The sequence below is a fragment of the Amia ocellicauda genome, chromosome 1 (assembly GCF_036373705.1).
Source record: "Amia ocellicauda isolate fAmiCal2 chromosome 1, fAmiCal2.hap1, whole genome shotgun sequence".
NCBI lineage: Eukaryota > Metazoa > Chordata > Actinopteri > Amiiformes > Amiidae > Amia > Amia ocellicauda.
Genome location: NC_089850.1, coordinates 49,543,172 through 49,561,547, shown reverse-complemented (window position 1 = coordinate 49,561,547; position 18,376 = coordinate 49,543,172). Strand labels below are relative to the sequence as shown.

At 40.2% G+C, this 18,376-nt stretch overlaps 1 protein-coding gene across 3 annotated transcripts in view; it reads left to right on the top strand.

The window, feature by feature from the left end:
* opcml (opioid binding protein/cell adhesion molecule-like) overlaps positions 1 to 18,376 on the top strand; it is a 558,777-nt gene that overhangs the window by 335,752 nt on the left and 204,649 nt on the right. For 2 of the 3 annotated variants that reach the window (XM_066707899.1, XM_066707907.1), the window contains exon 1: positions 1 to 174. This exon is cut by the window's left edge. In XM_066707899.1, coding sequence (XP_066563996.1) covers positions 8 to 174 — 167 coding nt within the window. In that variant the 5' untranslated portion in view covers positions 1 to 7. The remainder of the gene's footprint in view (positions 175 to 18,376) is intronic. The other variant, XM_066707915.1, reaches the window with a different exon arrangement.

Below are 18,376 nucleotides of genomic sequence, written 5' to 3'. Positions count from 1 at the left end.
GCAGAAGATGGGTATCGGTGGCTCTTTAGTGGTGTCCTGGAGGTGCCTGGTGGTCGTGGCTCTCAGACTGCTGTTTGTTGTGCCCGCAGGAGTACCGGCCCGGAGCGGGGAGGCGTCCTTCTCCAAACCCATGGACAACGTCACCGTCAGGCAAGGGGAGAGCGCGGTACTCAGGTAGGCTACCCTGGTATTTAATGCTATTATTCGTATGCATAAGTTTATACAGATATATCCTCCATTGCTTTCTCCCGTCCTGTACCGGGGGTCGTTTATTTCCGAGTAGCGAGCCTGCGCGCCTGACAGGTAATTAATTAAGGGAGTCCAGGTGCGCCTCGTCTTGCTCTTATCTAGTGCCACCACAGAGAGCTTTATTTATTTAATGATTTTATTATATGCTTGTGATTACTGCCGGCTCTACCATCCGACTGTTTGTTTGTTTGTGGTGTTTTTTGTGTTTAGTGGTGTGTTTTTAATCCACGTCCTGGAGCGCATCCTCTCCCAGATGCTGAAGTGTCGGTGGTGTTTGTGTCGGCGCACATGTGTGGGATGTGTCCCTTAGTGCCTAAATCCCGGGTGAAGAGAGGCAGGCAGAAGCCCCTTTCTGCATTGATCCAAGCTTTGTTTTTATGTATGTATTTATTTTGAATGGCCCACTGATGAGCAAAATGGTCATCGTGTGTCGGGGGTGGGAGTGTCCACTGCGTGTTGCAGGGCGAGGTGTCCGTTATCTTCTGTAATGCGTTCACCACTGCGTTTGTAGCTTGCTCTACATTGGAGGTAATGGGACGTTTTTTGGGGTTTATTCGTTTGTATTGGGAGGTGGTGAATGTCTTTTCCGCACATGTTTTTCCCAACCGGCCAGGGGACACACCTGCACCCACCCCGTTGTTTTTGTCTGGTCTGTGAGAACATGCATGTATGCTACTGTGAGACCTAAACAAGGCTGGGGTTTGACAAAGTGTGCATTCAGCTTTTGTGCAGCGGCAGTAGAAAAGAGGATCCTGTGTCACATCTCAGCCTGGCCTGGCCCCAAACACAGCAGGAGCCTTTCTTGGGGAAGAGAGAGAGAGAGAGGCCTGTGGCTCCCTCTGACACTCACTGGTCAGGCTGTCTGCTGAGAGAGGGCTCTGCTTCAGCCACCAACACAGGTTGGGGAACGCCAGAGCCGGGGACTTGCAGACCACAGATGTGTGGAGCGACGTCAGTTCAGGCATCTCGCAGCAACACGAGCGGAATCATCTGCCTGCACTGCGTGTCTCTGGACTCCTGCAGGCTGTTTACCTGAACATGCTCTGTGTTCTTCCCCCCAGTTTCCAGCTACGACATGATAGTCTGTCCCCCTGCATACTCTGTGTCTCTACCTGACGCTGCTTGTCACTGCTGTATGTGGCAGATACGCAGAAGCCAGCAGAGGGCTTTCCTCAGGAGTTTGATGTGCTGGTAGCTAGGGCTTGACTTCTGTAATATCCTTTCGTCAGACACCCTTCTTTTGATTCATGTTCAGTGTTGCATCCGTGTCATTATAAAGAGAACTGTCATTTGAATTATTCTCGGGAGACAGGGGAAGATAATGTTCAGGGATCTTGTATTGTGTGGCTCATCTCAGAGTATCATTCAATAGAAGCTGCATGAAAATTCTGCCGCCTAACTTGAAGTTGCACACTATTTCAAGCTATATCTGTCTTCAAAGGGGTTGAGGAAGACTGCTTAAAAACAGGGGTCAAAATAATGATTGTGTTTATCCCTCAATTTCACAAAAAACTACTAGATATGATCACCTGATTGAGAGGCTGGAAGATTAGGCTGAGGACTTGTGCTTCATCCCCCTTAATTGAATTAATTAATAACAATTCTGAACAACTGTTTATCATGTATGCTAGTCACTTGAGTCACAGAGCAATACAAAGGAATCAGCTCCTCTAGTGGCTGTTTTTTGTTGTTGTTGTTTTTAATAATAAGCTCCATGAAATATATATATTTTTTGTTCTCACTGTAAGTAGAAATCATAAAAGCAACACTAACCCTTACATCAACCTTAAATTTAAACCATGGAAATCAAACTGTCAGAGCATTTTTAAAATATTTTTTAAGGGATCATAAAACTGATTCTGCTTTCGGAATCATAAAATGTAAGAATTGAGGGGCCTGGGCCCGATCAGACCCATATATTATCAACATTTATGAGAGAAGTGTGCTAAAAGGAGGCAGAAGTACTTGATTTCTATGTCCCCACCAGCCAAAGTATTTTCCTGACAGATCACTGCACCTCTGATAGAAAACAAAAAGGCATTGTAGTTCGCAGGCTGCCTTTCTGAAATGGCTGTGAACATGAACTTCAAGCTCCTCTCCAATCTTTATCAGTGTCAGCTTTTCACACAATAAAAGTCCAAGCAGTGACTCTCCTGGAGAGAAACATGTATTTTGTTGAACAGATATCCAAGTGTGCAGTGAATTGTCCATGGTATATAATAACTGCTCCTTTGAAAGCATTATTTTCCACATTGTATTTATTTAATTAGCTAATTCAGGTATAGAATGCAAAAATAAATTAATAATAATAATAATTATTATTAAAAGTTTTGATAGAGGCCTAATATACCTGCTGTGTGGTAGATTCTCAGGACAACTTTCCAGTACTAAAAATAAATGCAGACAAATAGGATATGCAGTAATGGAATTTAACCAACAGAGGGCAGATTGTAACTTGAATACTCAAACACTGTTAATAATAATAATAATAAGAAGAAGAAGAAGAAGAAGAAGAAGAAGAAGAAGAAGAAGAAGAAGAATATTATTATTATTATTATTATTATTATTATTATTATTATTAACACTAAAGTGTATTACAATGTGGCTTTAAAAGCCTTGTAGCATAAGCTCATTGCCCAACCTCTGGATTGCAGATGAAGCCTATTGATCAAGACTAGCAGAAGATTGGAACACAGCATGTCTATTTTGAGTTCCGGAAATTATAAGACGCAACCAAACACACACACAAAACAACAACAACTGTGTTTTGTTAAGTACATCTATCGTGTATTGTAATTATTTTAGTTTATCAACACATCTATGAAGTCTGCTTTTCCATGCATATTACCAGATATTTCTACATCTGAAATAAATTATGCATTAGTTATTTGCTGAGGTGACTCTTCTGGGAACCTTTTAAAATTATGTACATTTGAGACTGAAACTCACAGTTGTCTCTACAAATTAAAAACTCAATTCACTTCTTGGCTCACACTGAATTGACTTCCCGATTAATTATCAGAAAAAAGGTACTTACAACACTTAATAGAGTCTCACAGCAAGTGGTAGAGAGGCATACCAATTCAGATCGAAGAAAGTACAGCTAAAACAGTCAGACCGCATTGTAACCACATGCATATTGATGCAGAAAGGCAATGAAAGATGGTACATGCCAACACGACTGAAATGTTTAAAACCCTGTTATGTCCACAATGAAGAATGTATGAAGGGATTTTGCAAAAAGTGCTATGACAGACTTATGGAAGTGTTATGGATCGAAATAATAAGCAGCAACACAGAAACACACACACTACCCCATTAAAGCCACTGAACAAAACAACAACGAGAACATGTCCGTCTTTAGTTTGGCATCATTTAGCTTTTCAACCACCTGATTATGAGATTCACAACTTGGATTTCAGGATGGGTTCAATGCAGATGACCCTCTTATGATGAAGCAGTATCAATGCACTATACACACCGTCTGACAAAATTCCCAGACATGAATTGAATTATGATGTCAATTCTCTGTTCTACAGTTCCAATCTGTTCGGCGGCCAGGTTTATTGGAATGGGAAATGGAAGCATCCGTGACCGTGGCTAATTTCCATCTTTTAACAGGTAGACTTGAGAAGACTGATGAGCAGCTAATCGGCAGGGGGAGAAATCTATATTTTATAGACAAACCAGGTTTTCATTTTTGTTTCATTCTTCTGCTTGATTTTGTTTGAGCTTTAATTTGGAATACAGGACTGAAAAATAAAACATTTTCTTATTGTGGATTCAGTGATAGAAATCCATATTTTTTGACAATGGGGCTACAGAGACAGGAGGGCATCATTGTGTACAGTAGAAAAGCCACTTGTGTGCACTTTTGCCTGCATATAGCAATGTTTTACCTTGTTTAGTTATTGGATGCTACTAAAATATTAATACTAAACTTTCACTCCCCCTTCACACACACACAGAAGCAAACAAAATAAAAAACTGCAGATCAGTCCGGTGGCAATGGTTTATTTCTAGGTTTTCCCTACACATCTCTATTAATATTTGAGTGATGTGTGTACAGTTTCTAAAATGGATTTTCCTATGAACTTTAAAGTGTTTCCTCAAGGATTTTAGTTAGTGAGATGAACGCAGCTGTTGGACAGCCGGCTCCTGGGAATGGGTTTATTGCCGTTCACACAACTGTGGGTCCCAGCGTGTTTATATAACCCAGCGAAATATTACATATTACATCCATCCAGCTGTGTTCTTAGTGGTGTACTGTGTCCCTGACAATCTGCTGCAGATCAGAAATACTACAAGAAGGGTTTTTATTATATTTTATTGAAAATACTATGCCTACTTACACTGTCCTGCACTAAAAATGTAACAACCTGTATTTATTCATATTAAAGTATTAAAGCTGTTTATTTATGTATGTATTGGCAGACACCCAGGGCAACTTACAGTTTACACAAATATCATTTTTTCTAGCTAGTCTTTGATCAGTTTGTTAATTAACCCCCTTCCAAATACTGAGTGATAAAAACTGATATCTGTGCTAAAGACGTGACAGTTTGGGTTCGAGTGCCACTGCCTGTGCTCAGTCTGCAGTCAATGGCACCGATGTAACAACTCAGCCACTCCTTATAATCGGCTGAGCCGCTGTTCCTCATGAGGACAGAATTTTGTCATATGGCCTCACCCTGTAGTTGACTTTCTTAATTATATAATATCTAACTGAGAAATCTGTAGAGGTTCTCAGCGAATAGCCTAAATCATGGCCTGCTTTTGTTGCTTGTGTTTCCTTTAACATCTGCTCTTGTTTTAAAGCAAATGTGTGCTTAACAGCAGTAATGTCATGTATTCCCTCTCTGTCATGAAAATCTATGTCTAAATTAAGTGATGCATGAAGGTGCATTTAATACACTTCACATCAGTCTCCAAGTGGTGTGAGCAGTGGTTTAAAAGCACACAGGGTTGCAAATATGGTTTACTTTGTCAACCAGCCCAGTCTAGTCCTAGGCAAAATGATAATTATTATGAATTCTAATCAGTTTTTCTATGCATAGTGAAAAATCTGCCTAATCGAAGAGATTTTGCATTGAAAATTCATGTTGCCAATGTGATGATAAATCAAGACATTTTCGCAAGAAAGCAGGTGGTTATTAAAGAGTTCTTCATTAATGCATAAGGAATGATCTATGTACCTGACACCTAAGTGAGAACTGAATTGTGGTAATGACCTAGACTCTCAATTTATTCCAACTAGCTATTCATGCTCAGATTGTGGTGTTGGGAAGTGTAAGCCACAGTTTATATAAATGGCCTGTTTCAATTCATTAACTGAAGTGTTGCTCAATTTCCTTAAATCTCAAGCTCTTATCCTTCTATTAACTGATAAGTCATTGGCATCATCCAAGCAGTATCATAACATCACCGCCTTCAGCAATCAGGGACACGCCAGAAGCTGCATGTGTATGTCTCGTTATTCATCTGTGATTCGCAAATAGAGTTTCTGAAAACAAGATAACATAACGCTCATTAAAGTTCAATGATAAGGGAAAAGTAGATGGGAAGAGCTTTCGCCCACAAGGTCAGGAACGGATGAAGGCGGGAAAGTCTTTGTCTTGTACGGCTCCTCAAGACACACAGATATGACCTAATTCGATGAAGCATTGCAATCCCTCAGAAAGGAACTTCATTCGCTCCCAGATCAGCAGGCCCGTTACATGTTGAATACAGTAAACGCAAGCTCAACTTTGAAATGCAAATCACCCTTAATGTGTCTCTTCCAGTCTAGTATGTGTCTCTTAGCGTTAATGCATTTTTAATGATGTTGTGTGCGCTTGATAACTGCTATATATTTAACCTCAAGTTTCACAGGCTCGAAAATCACTGGCAACATATGGTAATGATGACACAAATAGATATGTACTGGTTGGCTAAAGATCTCGGGGCTGCTGCACTCTTTGATTACATCACAGATAATAATTTGACAGCAGACAAAATACTAATAAATGAATGAGTCACTAATACCACGAAACAAGTTTGTATTATTATTAATATTACTATTATTATTATTATTATTGCACAGAGCTGTAACGAATCACAGGGTATTAATTTTGTACTGGTTAATCTGAGAGTCTGATAGAGTAATTACTAAGCATATCACCCAGGCATTTTTCTATTTCTCCTTAATGTTCAATTACTTCTCACTTCGCACCCTACCACATGGTCGCTACTCTGGGACTTTTCATTTAATGTAGAAAATAATAATTTAATTACAGAGAGATAAAACCTCTGAACACCGCTGGCATGTTTGCAGCAATGTAGCCAAGGGGAACCAAGTGTTCGCAGGCCTATGCGCACAAAGTGACGAGGGCCCTATGGTGCACAGATGGCTGGTTCAAATGTAGGCTAACTGAAAGTCTTTGCAGTTCTTAAGAATTGTGACCTGGTCCCATTACCTAAGGAAGCAGTGCAAACTGTGAGAAACAGTTCAGCTCCAGACTCCAGACATTAGCCAAGAGAGGTTTAAATGTTGATCAGCTAAGAGGAGAGAGCTCAATTACCTGCAGTCAAACACCCTTACCTCTTATCCTCTGTGCTGAACTGGTTGTATTCCAGAGTTTCTGGTAGCATTAATGGAAATAACAAAGAACAGATTTATAATTGTTTGTCCTAAAAACTACACACACACTGATGACAGATGATTTTTTTATACATTGATACATAATATAATATATACACACTCACATACATATTATTTTCCTTTGCACAACATTAACTTTAGAGGTTACCGTTACCTCCTGTGCTCACAGTTGACATGGAGGCACATGTGGTGATATGAATTTGGCCAGATGGAGCAGTTGGTGGTGAAGAACCCTGGGCCATAAAGATGTAAATTATTAATTTCTTTAACACACAGGAGCCTTGGTAAAGTGTGGGTATTTAGTCATTTGCACTGCACTGTTAATTTGGTTTCTGCTGGCTTGCAAACCCATCCTGGGCTCTGGGATGCTGTAGGCTGACAGACCAGTGGAACAATCCGTGGAACCAGTCGGCAATCCGTTAGCATTTACTCTTCAGTTGTGAGATTATATCAGAAAAACAAATACTCTTGTAAATAAACTGTTGATGATGCTTAAAATATCTGAAGCAAAATCCATTTGGCATTTAAGTTTATGTAACAGTTCATATTATTTATTTTGGGAGAAGGAGATAGGGTTTTTGACCATGCAGAAGACACAGAATAGCCTACATAACTTTACAACTTTTTGTGCCCCTGGTGTGGTGCTTTGATGAGATGTGTACATTGAGATCGTTGGCAGTTTTTTGAGAGGAGCAAAGTGCAAGGGATGTCCACATAAAAGGCTAATTTATATATAATTATTCATCATTTACTCATTTTAGCACATCATTCTTCTGGAACACTGTAGAGCTCCCCAGGTTACCTTCTTCATTGACTGCCATTTCAACCCGTCTCAAGAAAATCTATATGCCAAAGTGTAGTTTCTGTTCAGGTATTTGTTTATGCAATTATTATTTGAGACTCATGCACAATATTATTTGTCTTGCCTGGTTGAATGAGTGAAAAAGACCCAGATAAACACCATTATTAGAGAATTCACTGATCTGAAATTGGATGTAATTCAGTGATGAAGCTGCAGTTGCTGGTATATGAAAACCTCAGAATAAAATACAGAGACAAAACAATATTTACACTACATTATAAAGACTTGCTTTAATACTGCTTTCATCTCTCTTTCTATCCTGGGACAGTTCTGTTATTTAATTGATTTTGGCTTATTTTGTATATTTTCATAATCGCCTCGTCCTCTTTGAAAACATCAAAGAAAAATCATGTCAAATCAAAGTGTGGAACCGAGAAAACAGAAATACCCTCCTGCTCCCTACCTCAGAGAGAGATTGGCTCTTCAGCCATTCGCAAATACACACAAACAAAACTCAAATGCTTTATAATTGCACTTTCTGCTTTGTGTCGTTACAGATCTCAGTGCATTCCATCTGTTTTTGTTTGTTTGTTAGTTTTTGTTTTGTTTGGTGTTTCAAATGTCTTACTCGACAGATAATAATGGTGCATCGAGATACACAGGAGACATCTGCAAACTGTTAGTGGCATCCAGTAAAAAAAGATGAAAACAAAAACGCCCCCATCCATTAAACAGAAACTGTTAATAAATAAGCAGTCCTCTTTAATCTGATGGGAACCGGGAAGCCTGAACCCCAGGTTTGAGAGAGCTGTGAACAGCAGGCTGAGTTTTGCAGCAGTATGGTGGCAGGCTTGGCATGTTCTGAGCATCGTGGAAGAGGGCATTTGAGGTACAGACTAAAAACAATGTGATGCATCTGTTACTCATTTTTTTTCTTTCTTTCTTTCATCTAGAACTTAGCTGAAGCCATATTGATAATGCATATGTTGTTCCACTGGCCTTTAATAGGGTTAAAACAAACCACCAGAGACCATCAATCCCATCACTCACATCTGTTTCTCCACCAGCACTCCTCTCCAGTTCTCCAGTCACCATTCTGTCTCCCTCTGTTGGTCCTGATCACTTGATAAGCAGTAAAAGTTATACAAATAAAAGGCTCCTATATCTGTTATCAATGGGGAAACCAAAAAACCCCAAGAAAACAGCTGTCACATTCCACTGCTGAAATATTTATTTCATGAGAAATGTTTCCAGAATCTCCCCAAACTCCTGCCATGTGTCAGGACTGGGAACGTGTGTGTGTTTGAGATCCCTTATGATTTTGGGCTTCAGTTTTCAGAGGAAAATCACATTAATGATATTGCTTTTCTCAGAAAGCAATGAAGTAAACAAATACAATAAAGAGTAGTTTCCTTTATTTATTTAATAATTCCTTTAAAAAAAATCTTTCTGGTATAAAAATCAATCAATCAATCAATCACAACACGGCTTATTCATAGCGTTTTTTCCAGCCCTAGAGTTTGATGTAGAAACAAGTTTTGGATTGCAACTCCTGTGGAGCTTTCAGGACATTCCTTTTGTCTCCTGAAAGCTTTCGAAGCATCTATATCAGGTTGACTCCAAGAGTGACCTGAACGTCCCCAGTGTGTTGGCCTCAGTGCAGTGCACACACTCTGCAAGCACATCTCCCTTGCCATCAAGACAGTTAGCTACTGTAATGTGCTCGTGTCTGACGCTGTATATAGAAGTCACTGTTAAAGATGTTTAATCTGAAACCATACTTAAATGTCCAAGACTCTGAGCATCTGCTTGACCAGAGTAATATGATGAACAGATCTGACCGCTGGGGGAGCACGGTCGTCACAGGAGGAGATTGTGTTTCTAAACCCGTGCTAACCACCTGCAATCAACTCGGCAGGGGGGTGAGGGGATCAAATGCCCCAGTGCTCAAGGCACTATAGCACCGGGCAGAGGCACTGCAGAGGCTGCCGGCATGATGGACCTCACAAAAATATATAACAACAAAGAAAACAATAGGCCACGGTGTACGAGGCTTAAATTTACTGCCTAATTTCATGTCCATTATAACTGGGTAATAATGGACCTGCAGCTAGCTGAAGGAATCAATGCCACATAAAGACACACCGCAGATCGTAATAACCGCGCAGCCTGCACTCCATCTACCACACACACGGTGATCCGGGGATTACATATTCCTCAGACTTGTCATTTAGTTCTTTCATGCCCACACAATGTACTTCTAATGCTACAAACTTTTAGTTGGGTTAGGAGGCCAATAATGATTAGCTTTAATTTGGCTCCAAAAGCAATCCCATGACAACACACAATGGTCTGAAAGAAGTCTGCAGCACACCGGCCTCATTCAAGTACATCAGATATATTGGAAGTCTTACAAGGCCGGCTGAAGACGATCTTACGTTTTTCATCCGTTCAAAGCAAAAATACAATATTCATCCAAATAACTGGAAGAGAGGAGCACCTCTAAAACTAACACATATACTTCAGTTGGCAATTCACCAAGGTATTACGTTTTCTTCACATTTGTTCTGTGGCTTGGCAATACATTCAAAAGCAAATAAATAAATAAATACAGATGAAAGGCTGCAGGAACTGACTTTTCTGAAAATGGCTTTGCACAGCCACAGTCATTCTGCACATGGCACACAGCCCCTGTTCCAGTCTCTTTCCAGCTTGTCCGAGGACGTTGGGTACCATAGTGTATACATATGCCAGACAATTTCATATGTGTACACACCAGCACCACAGAGACATTCTGAAGCTGGGTGTTGAAATTCGAGTGGCAGCATTGGCTAGTACGGCAGGTACTGTGGTTAGCTATCATTTTCACAAAACTATCAATTGTCAAGTGTCTTTCTTTTTTTTTGCCAATGAGCAAGCCATTTTGTGCTGACAGGCGTTTCTGCTTCAGTAAACCTGAACACTCAGGCAGGGGCTGACAGCCAGAAAATACAGAAGCAGTTTCAATGGATGAGATGAAAGGTACATTTAGCAGTGGCCTATTGTAGTGGCATGCTAATGACTTTGTTCTTCTACTGTGATCTCATCAATTAATATGTGTGTACGCGTGGGGAGTGCGGTGGGGATGTGCAGTTGTGTCCAAAATAACTTTCGGTGCACGGAAATAGGAAATCAACCTGCTATATTAAATTGTGTTAAATTAACACCGAGAAATGACACTGCAGTTTAACAGCCTCCACAATCAAATTATGCAGAAAAATGTGCAACAAATTGGTTACTAATGTATCAAACCAAACAAAGCAGTAATGTTTGGAAGACATTTTCTTAACACAAAGCTATGGAGAATGGCTGCCTCATCAACGTTATGGCACACACATATAGCATCTTGGCTACAGTCTAAAATCTGAAACTTGATTACATGCATCACGTGTCAGTTAATGGTAATTAATATGAATGGGTTAATTATAAAATACAATTGCAAGCAATACAAATGTTCAGGATTTGTATCTTTTTACAATATGTTCATAGTGTTTTCTGACCACTAACGGTTCAAGCTCTGAATTCAGAACAGAGTTAGGTAGGGCATGGGATCACAGCTGTTCTTATAAACTAAGGAAAGTGGGAAAAAAAATAGTGTTGTAGCGAACGCCCTTGGAACTTATCAGTTCCAGTTCTAAAGATAAGTCCAGTGGCCTGTCACAGTTTCTCCTGCGAACGTGAAACGGGGGCTGGAAAATAGACCGCAGAAAAGGGCCGAAGCTTGTCTGATAATTTTAGCAAGTCATTAAGTGGACGTTGCAAGGGTATGGGAGGGCACCCGAGTCCTGTACGCACGTGGGCTCGTGGAGTGCAGTGCTGGTACCGGCAGGCTGCACGGAGACGGGGGCAAGAGAAGAGGAAGGAAAGTCACAGCATAACAAAGGCGATGATGACAACAGATACAGAAAGCTATGAAATTGAACCTAGAATTAGAATCACTGAGAACTGTGGAATTGTCTGGCATCCGCACTACTGGTGCATCTCACAATCCCCTCCGCATCCACACGAACCTGGCTGTCGGCTCTGTGGGTAGACCCTACTATACCCTACTATTCTCTATGGGTCTGAGACAAGAATTATCTTTTTAAATATGGCAGGTCTCTGAGTACACTCAAGCATACATATTGATTATATATGTGTGTGTGTGTGTGTGTGTGTATGCATGCATGTGTATAACATTGACAGGTGGTTGTAGATTAGTTAAATTACAATTACTGTTTTGTTATTATTATTATGAATAATACTTCCTAATAACATCTTAAGTGTTTACTTCTACAGTCTACACAAGAGGAAAAGCCCACTACATGGGTTCAATACAATACAATCGGTTCAATACTGCTGATTGTATTCTCTCCCAAGCTGTGGATTTTGTTTCTTCAGTACACAGTGTGGAAGGAAAAGGGTAAGTTGTAGATAGCTTACGGGTTCACTTTCAACCTTACCCCGTCCCTTGGAGTGACTTAACTCAAGCAAATATCTTGGTAATTATGAGGTCATTACTAAGGAGATTTATAATATATTAGTTTAGAATATTCCAATGCAATGTAGGCTACTTGACTGAAGTCACCAGGGAGTAACACAATACATTACACAGACAAGCCTGCAGTGTGGGGAGTATTCCCTTCCCTGAACATTGTCCTCTGGACAGAAACTCAATGCCTGGTTACCCAAATAATACATGCTGACGACAGGGCAGTGTTATATACCCACTACACTGCAGTGCAAAAGCAAAATGAAAGAGGCTGAAGAATGTGCAGATTTCATACGGTTCCATGTCTCCAGCCTTGCAGACACCCCAGCTTACTGTATGCTCAATATACAGCGACATGAGCAGAGGGTGAGAGTGAATTAGTCACATGGTGTTTATCTGTGCTTATTAAGGAGATTACCATCGCAATCACAGCTCTTGTGCTGTATGCAGCAAGCCTGTGCCTCGAAGACATTTACTGTGCATTTTAAACAAGCATGGGTTTGTGAAGCAGAACCAAGGGAAATAGTGCTGGGTGACCTTGAATTATCAGTTTGGCAGGTGAAGGGCACGGCCATGTGTTGCCTGTGTTTTGGTGTTTGTCTGACTGATATTGAAATGTCTGCTTTAGCCTTTCTAGGAAGGTGGCTCAACCGCAACGTCCTCCTGCAAACTTTGCCTGTGAGGAGTGCGAGAGACTCTTGTCTCTCGAGAGGAAAAGTCACTACAGTATTTCACAGATCTGCCCAATGTAGGGATGCTACAAAGCTGGTCTGTGTGGGGCTGAAGAAATAAACTGCTGCTTTAAACATAAATACATAAAATGTGGTGTATAGTAAATTATGCTGTACAATATTAGTCCCATAGTTGAAAGATGGTAATAGTGGATTGGAAAAATAATAATTTGACCATATTGGCACTGATGTGGGGCAGTGTCGGCCTGCACCACTTTGAAAAGCATGTGTAACCTTTCTAAACAATAAAATAATAACTGTTGCAATTCACACACATCACCACCTATTTTATGGAGATAATGAACAAGAGAGAATTGGAAGTAAAGAGGAAATTAAAAACAATATAATTAAAGTTGTTTTTCTAGGAGCAGGGTAAAGCAGTTATGTCGTTTTTTTCCCCCCACATCTGTGGAAGGCAATGTCTACTTCAAATCACTCCATTAAATCTTTTCTACTTAATGACCAATTTATAGCATGTGTGTAAATGTGTTTATAACATCTGCAATACCCTTCACCATCCCAGTGAATAATAACTATAACTAGCCAATAAAACATACCTGAACAGCTGATAGTGTTTTATTGGTGGGTGTTTCTTTTAATAAATACATAAGTAAATGAAACGGTGGAAACCACTGCCACCTGATGAACTGTCTCTTAAAGTGTCCTCCACATTTTTGTTAGTTTTTAAGGCTAGAGACGTCTAATTTTAGCAGAGAGTGTAATTACAGTTTGTTTATAGACACGGTTCACCTTCCTTCCTGTTTGCCTTCGAATGAAAACCTTAAGTGACAACTGTAATAGCTCAGATCTTATCATACACAAGCAGAGGATGTGCCATTGCTTATTGCCACATTTTTTTCTCTCCTACCAATAAGCCTGTTGATATATGCAGTGGACTTGCTCAATATTTTGGCGTTGATTTTTCCTAGCTCTCTCTTTAATCTGTTGACTCCTGTTTGACATGCTGTGCAGTGCAAGACATCACTGAATCTACCTAATGTAATAGTTAAAATGGCCTGCAGTATTTCTATTTATTTATTTGTTTAAAATCCTGAAGAATATATGAAGTAAGTTTAACATAAACTGTGATAACTGAAGCAAATAGCTTTGATAATGAGGTGTCTGCTTCACACCGTAAAAGCCTTTCTTAGGCATCTATAATCCCACAGTTCAATTGCTGCTTCAGGCAATTGTGCTCCCAAGGCAATGTACTTTACTGTAAAATGGTAAATCTATGTAATCTCATGGAAAACTCTTTGAATGCTTCTCTCGCCTGTGCAAGTGCCTCTGGATTAAGTGCTGTATTGAAGCATTGCTTTTTATCAGAATCATTTCTCACCCTCAGAAATGTTGCATAGAAATTCTCCTATGCATGTCTGAATTTAAAGTAGCACAGAAAAAAAGGTGGGGGGAAAAATAAAATGAAAATGTAAAACTGCTGAAAAATAAAAATCAAGTAACCCCAAAACATGGATAATTGCAGAACTCTTGTTTACCAGTGGACGTCAGTATCATAATGTCTGATTCTTACAGCTGGTTTCACAGACCTTGACTAGCATGACTAACTAAAAAAAATATTGGGTATAGATATAGCAATAGAGTTGATCTGGGTCTGTGAAACCAGCCCTGAATGTATCATTGTGTTGTTGCTCGATCTTAAACTCCAAATCTAATAAAAAACTAAATTCTAAAACATTTGTTTTCTAAATAACTGAGTTAGCGCTGGACTAATATGGTGTCCTCATTGGTCTGCACATACTCTGAAAGTGTTTGTCACTTCTCGTTCTGTCAGAGAAAAGAGTGTTCATTGATTTGGAAATGCCCCCTTCCCCAGTACCTAGTCCCCACCAAGAAAAGGGAATTTCAGTTCTAGGTTTCACGCTTAGCTAAAAAAAGAAACGCCACAATAACACTCCACTCTGTCTCATTGCATTCTTCTTGTTTGTAGTATTTTAAATGAATTTACTTTGGTCTCTGAAAACCCACAATGCAGCACACACTCTAAAGGACTGACATGCTTTATTATATTTGTGTTTAAGATGTTGCCGGGGAAATATAGGTCTGCCTCAAACCTTTAATGCTGCTTTGAAATCAACAGCCATTTCCCTTATACGCTTATCTTAATCTGCAAGACTGTGTACAGCTGCGTACTATATTACCGCTGAAGAGGCAATAAACCTCGGATGGACTGTGCAGATACTATCTAATGGAGTGGCTGGTCAATTAGTTTGTGTGTGTTGAATGTTAGAAAATTACCTTGGAATCCTATAAACCCTGCCGTACCACAGGGGCTGTTGTTTGTTAAAATGATCCCTTTAACGGAACAGATTGATGAGAATTATAAATTGAAGAGTCTTAAATGTGTTGATATATCCAGTTAATTTTGGCCAGCATTCCTGTTGCCACTGAGATAATGGCAGATGGCTGGCTGATTATGGTTACCATTATTCAGTTAGATAAATTAAGAGTAGTATTGCTCAATTGAATCATTTTTGCACCGCAGCATTGGCAGGAGCGTGCAGAGACGAATGGAGAATCCCTGTTAAAATGTCACCGTTACAATGCCGAGCTAGTGTTCAACACGCAAATAACCTGTATGCTATTTAGGGTATCATTAACACTGTTTTTCTTTTTCCTTTTTTTTTTTGCTGGATGCCTACAGTGGAAAAGATTGAAAGCCACAAACTAAATTGACGTCAATTAGAAAGGCAGTGTTAAATACTAACTCAGTGCGGCAGTTTCCGAAATGTCACTGCCTTCATTTGCTGAGAGGATTCCAATGGCTCATTTTGCCCTCAGCGCCACACGCAGACGAGGTGACCAGAAGAAAAAAGGTCGAAGGGGCAGTTTAATGACGTACACTCCGATTTGACTGAGTTGTGCCCCTTTACTCCTAATGTCTTTATTTTAAGATTATTATGTGATTGTGGAGTCTAGTCAATGTCATGTAGGTATGTAGGTATATACTTATCTATTTTAATGCTAGTTAAATACCGTAGTTTATTGATAACTAGTTTTCCAGAGAGAAAAACAACAACACAAAGAAAGAACTTGAAAACTAAATCCACTCAAATGTTTTTCCCTTGCAACAGTAGCCTTGGCCCATCCCACTCTCTATATAGTATATAAATGATGGTCTTGCTTGTCCAAACTAGTGGAATGAGCTGCATGTGGCCATTGACTGTGAAGTGTATACAGAATTAGCATCTTCCATCTGAGGACCGGCAGGTCAGTCCCTCATGGCTGCAGCAGATTCACCTGGGCGAGCCATCCTTGAATGGTGTGCTGTTTCGCATGTTCAGGCACTGGCTGTGTTGGAAGGACAATTATTCTTTTTTTTTTTTCTCTCTTTCTTTTTTTTTTGCTTCTCCCAGACAGTCGCTATCAGAGTCACCACACGCCTCTGTCACGCAGAACAGCTTCTCGTCTGCATCCATCTGACATAAATTAGGTCCCAGCTCTTTCACGTCATCATAAATCACAGCGATAGCACCATTAATTTTTAATATTCGGCAACAAATGCTCTCCCGGACGTCTCCTCAACCCCATCTACAGCTGCATTTAGCTCTCGCTGCAGTAGCCTGACTGTGCCAGGGTGATGGACTGGGCGACCCTCACTAGCTCCTCAGCGCATGCTCCTGATGCGGTTCTCAGTCCTCTGAGCCAATAATTTGTTTTATTGTTCTGCATGCTTTTACTGTAGCTGTTTAATGTGTTAAGTCTTATATGTTACTACTCACCATCATGTGCTCAGTTGTATTCGCTGGGAATCTGAATACTTTTTTTTTTTTTAAGGCATAGGCCTAATCAGAAAGAGCTCCACATGAGTCCAGTTTCTAACATGTTAATTACCCTGACTGACCAGCCCCACACTGCCACCACTAAACAATACAAAATTAAAACGCCAACAGCTCTAAGGAGAGTGGCATGGGAAACAATACATCTGAATATTTACCAAAGCCCTTTTTATTATTTTGTTTTCAATTTGCCAGTGCTAGGGAATCTTTAATTTCCGCACTGTGGAAGAATATCTCACTTCATCATCTCTCCCGGAAGACAGAAGCTCCCAGATTGTGCTGCCTTCTATCACCACTGGCCTGAATTCTGCGATCCTGCGGGAAGCAGATTCTCCATTTAAGCTCTAATGAGGTCTAACTCGGCTTAGATTTAACTGGAAATGTGCGAAATCAAATCAGATCGCTGGAACAAAAAGAAAAAGTAATGTTCCTTGGCAAGATGAAGAACCTGCTTTGAAATGAGCTGCCTCGATTGGCGTCCCTCTGCTGACATGTCACCCCTGCCTGCGCTGAACCTGCCCCCAAATGCTGTGCTGCCATTTTTCACAATTTTTCATTATGAAAATCTCTATCCTTCAGGGAGTATCATACCGACTAAACACGACACACAATATAGTTCCTCTGAATTCTAATGGGGAAGAAATAATAAAATGAAACACTATCACCCAATTATAAAAGCAAAACACAATTCTGCAACATGCCTGCAGCTATGGAAATCAAAACTGCTTTGTCTTTAAATTTGTTACATCATGGAGTAATATTTTAATCACGCTTCATTCTGTTAGTGGTTCAGGCCTGTCCCTTTACTGTTTTGCTGATATTATATTAAAGACTTTAATGTGTATTCCCTGAAGATGGCACACAAAGCAATGCTAGGGATTACGGAGTTTCTGCTGGTCCTCAGGCAACAGACTGTGTGTACAGGTATGCACACCGACTAAGCATAAGAACATACAAACTGCATATTAACGTGCATCAATCAAACCGTTAATTAAAATACATAACCCTGTGTTGTGCAATGGTGGGTACTGGATTATAGAAACAAAACAGGAAACAACATGTAGATATAGTTATAGCATCTGAATTGCTATGTGTCTATTATGTGCATCATTTTCTATATATTTCTCTTTAAAAGGGTTGCGTTTCCACTAACTGAACTGAATCAGGTGCAGATTTGTGGGGGTCTAGCTTGAGATGCAGGTGTTTGTTAGGGTTGGGGTTCAGGCTGTGGTTTGGGCTTTAACACAGAACAGGTAACCTACTGAAGTACTGCAGTGGATTATAGTGAAAAGTCTCTAATTTCAACACCGTACCGTCTCAGAGCTCAAAGCAAAGATTCTGGAGATTAGTTTGCTGTTAGACTAATTCATTGTCAGGTCATATTAATTGTTCATGCCTGATAGGACCCCAATGTGCCCCAGTCCCAAAGAAGGTTGTGTTTCTCTGGTCAGTGTTATGGTACACCAGGCTGCCTGCCAGACAGGCATTGATCTTCTACCCGTCTCCCCCACACAACTTTCCTTTCCCTTAGACACTGCACTCAGAATCACATCCTCAATGAAGGTATTGCAACCCAAGACTCTGGATACCCTAAATCAAGAGTATTTATTTCACTTCAGCCTTGTCCCCGGTATAACAAATATGCTA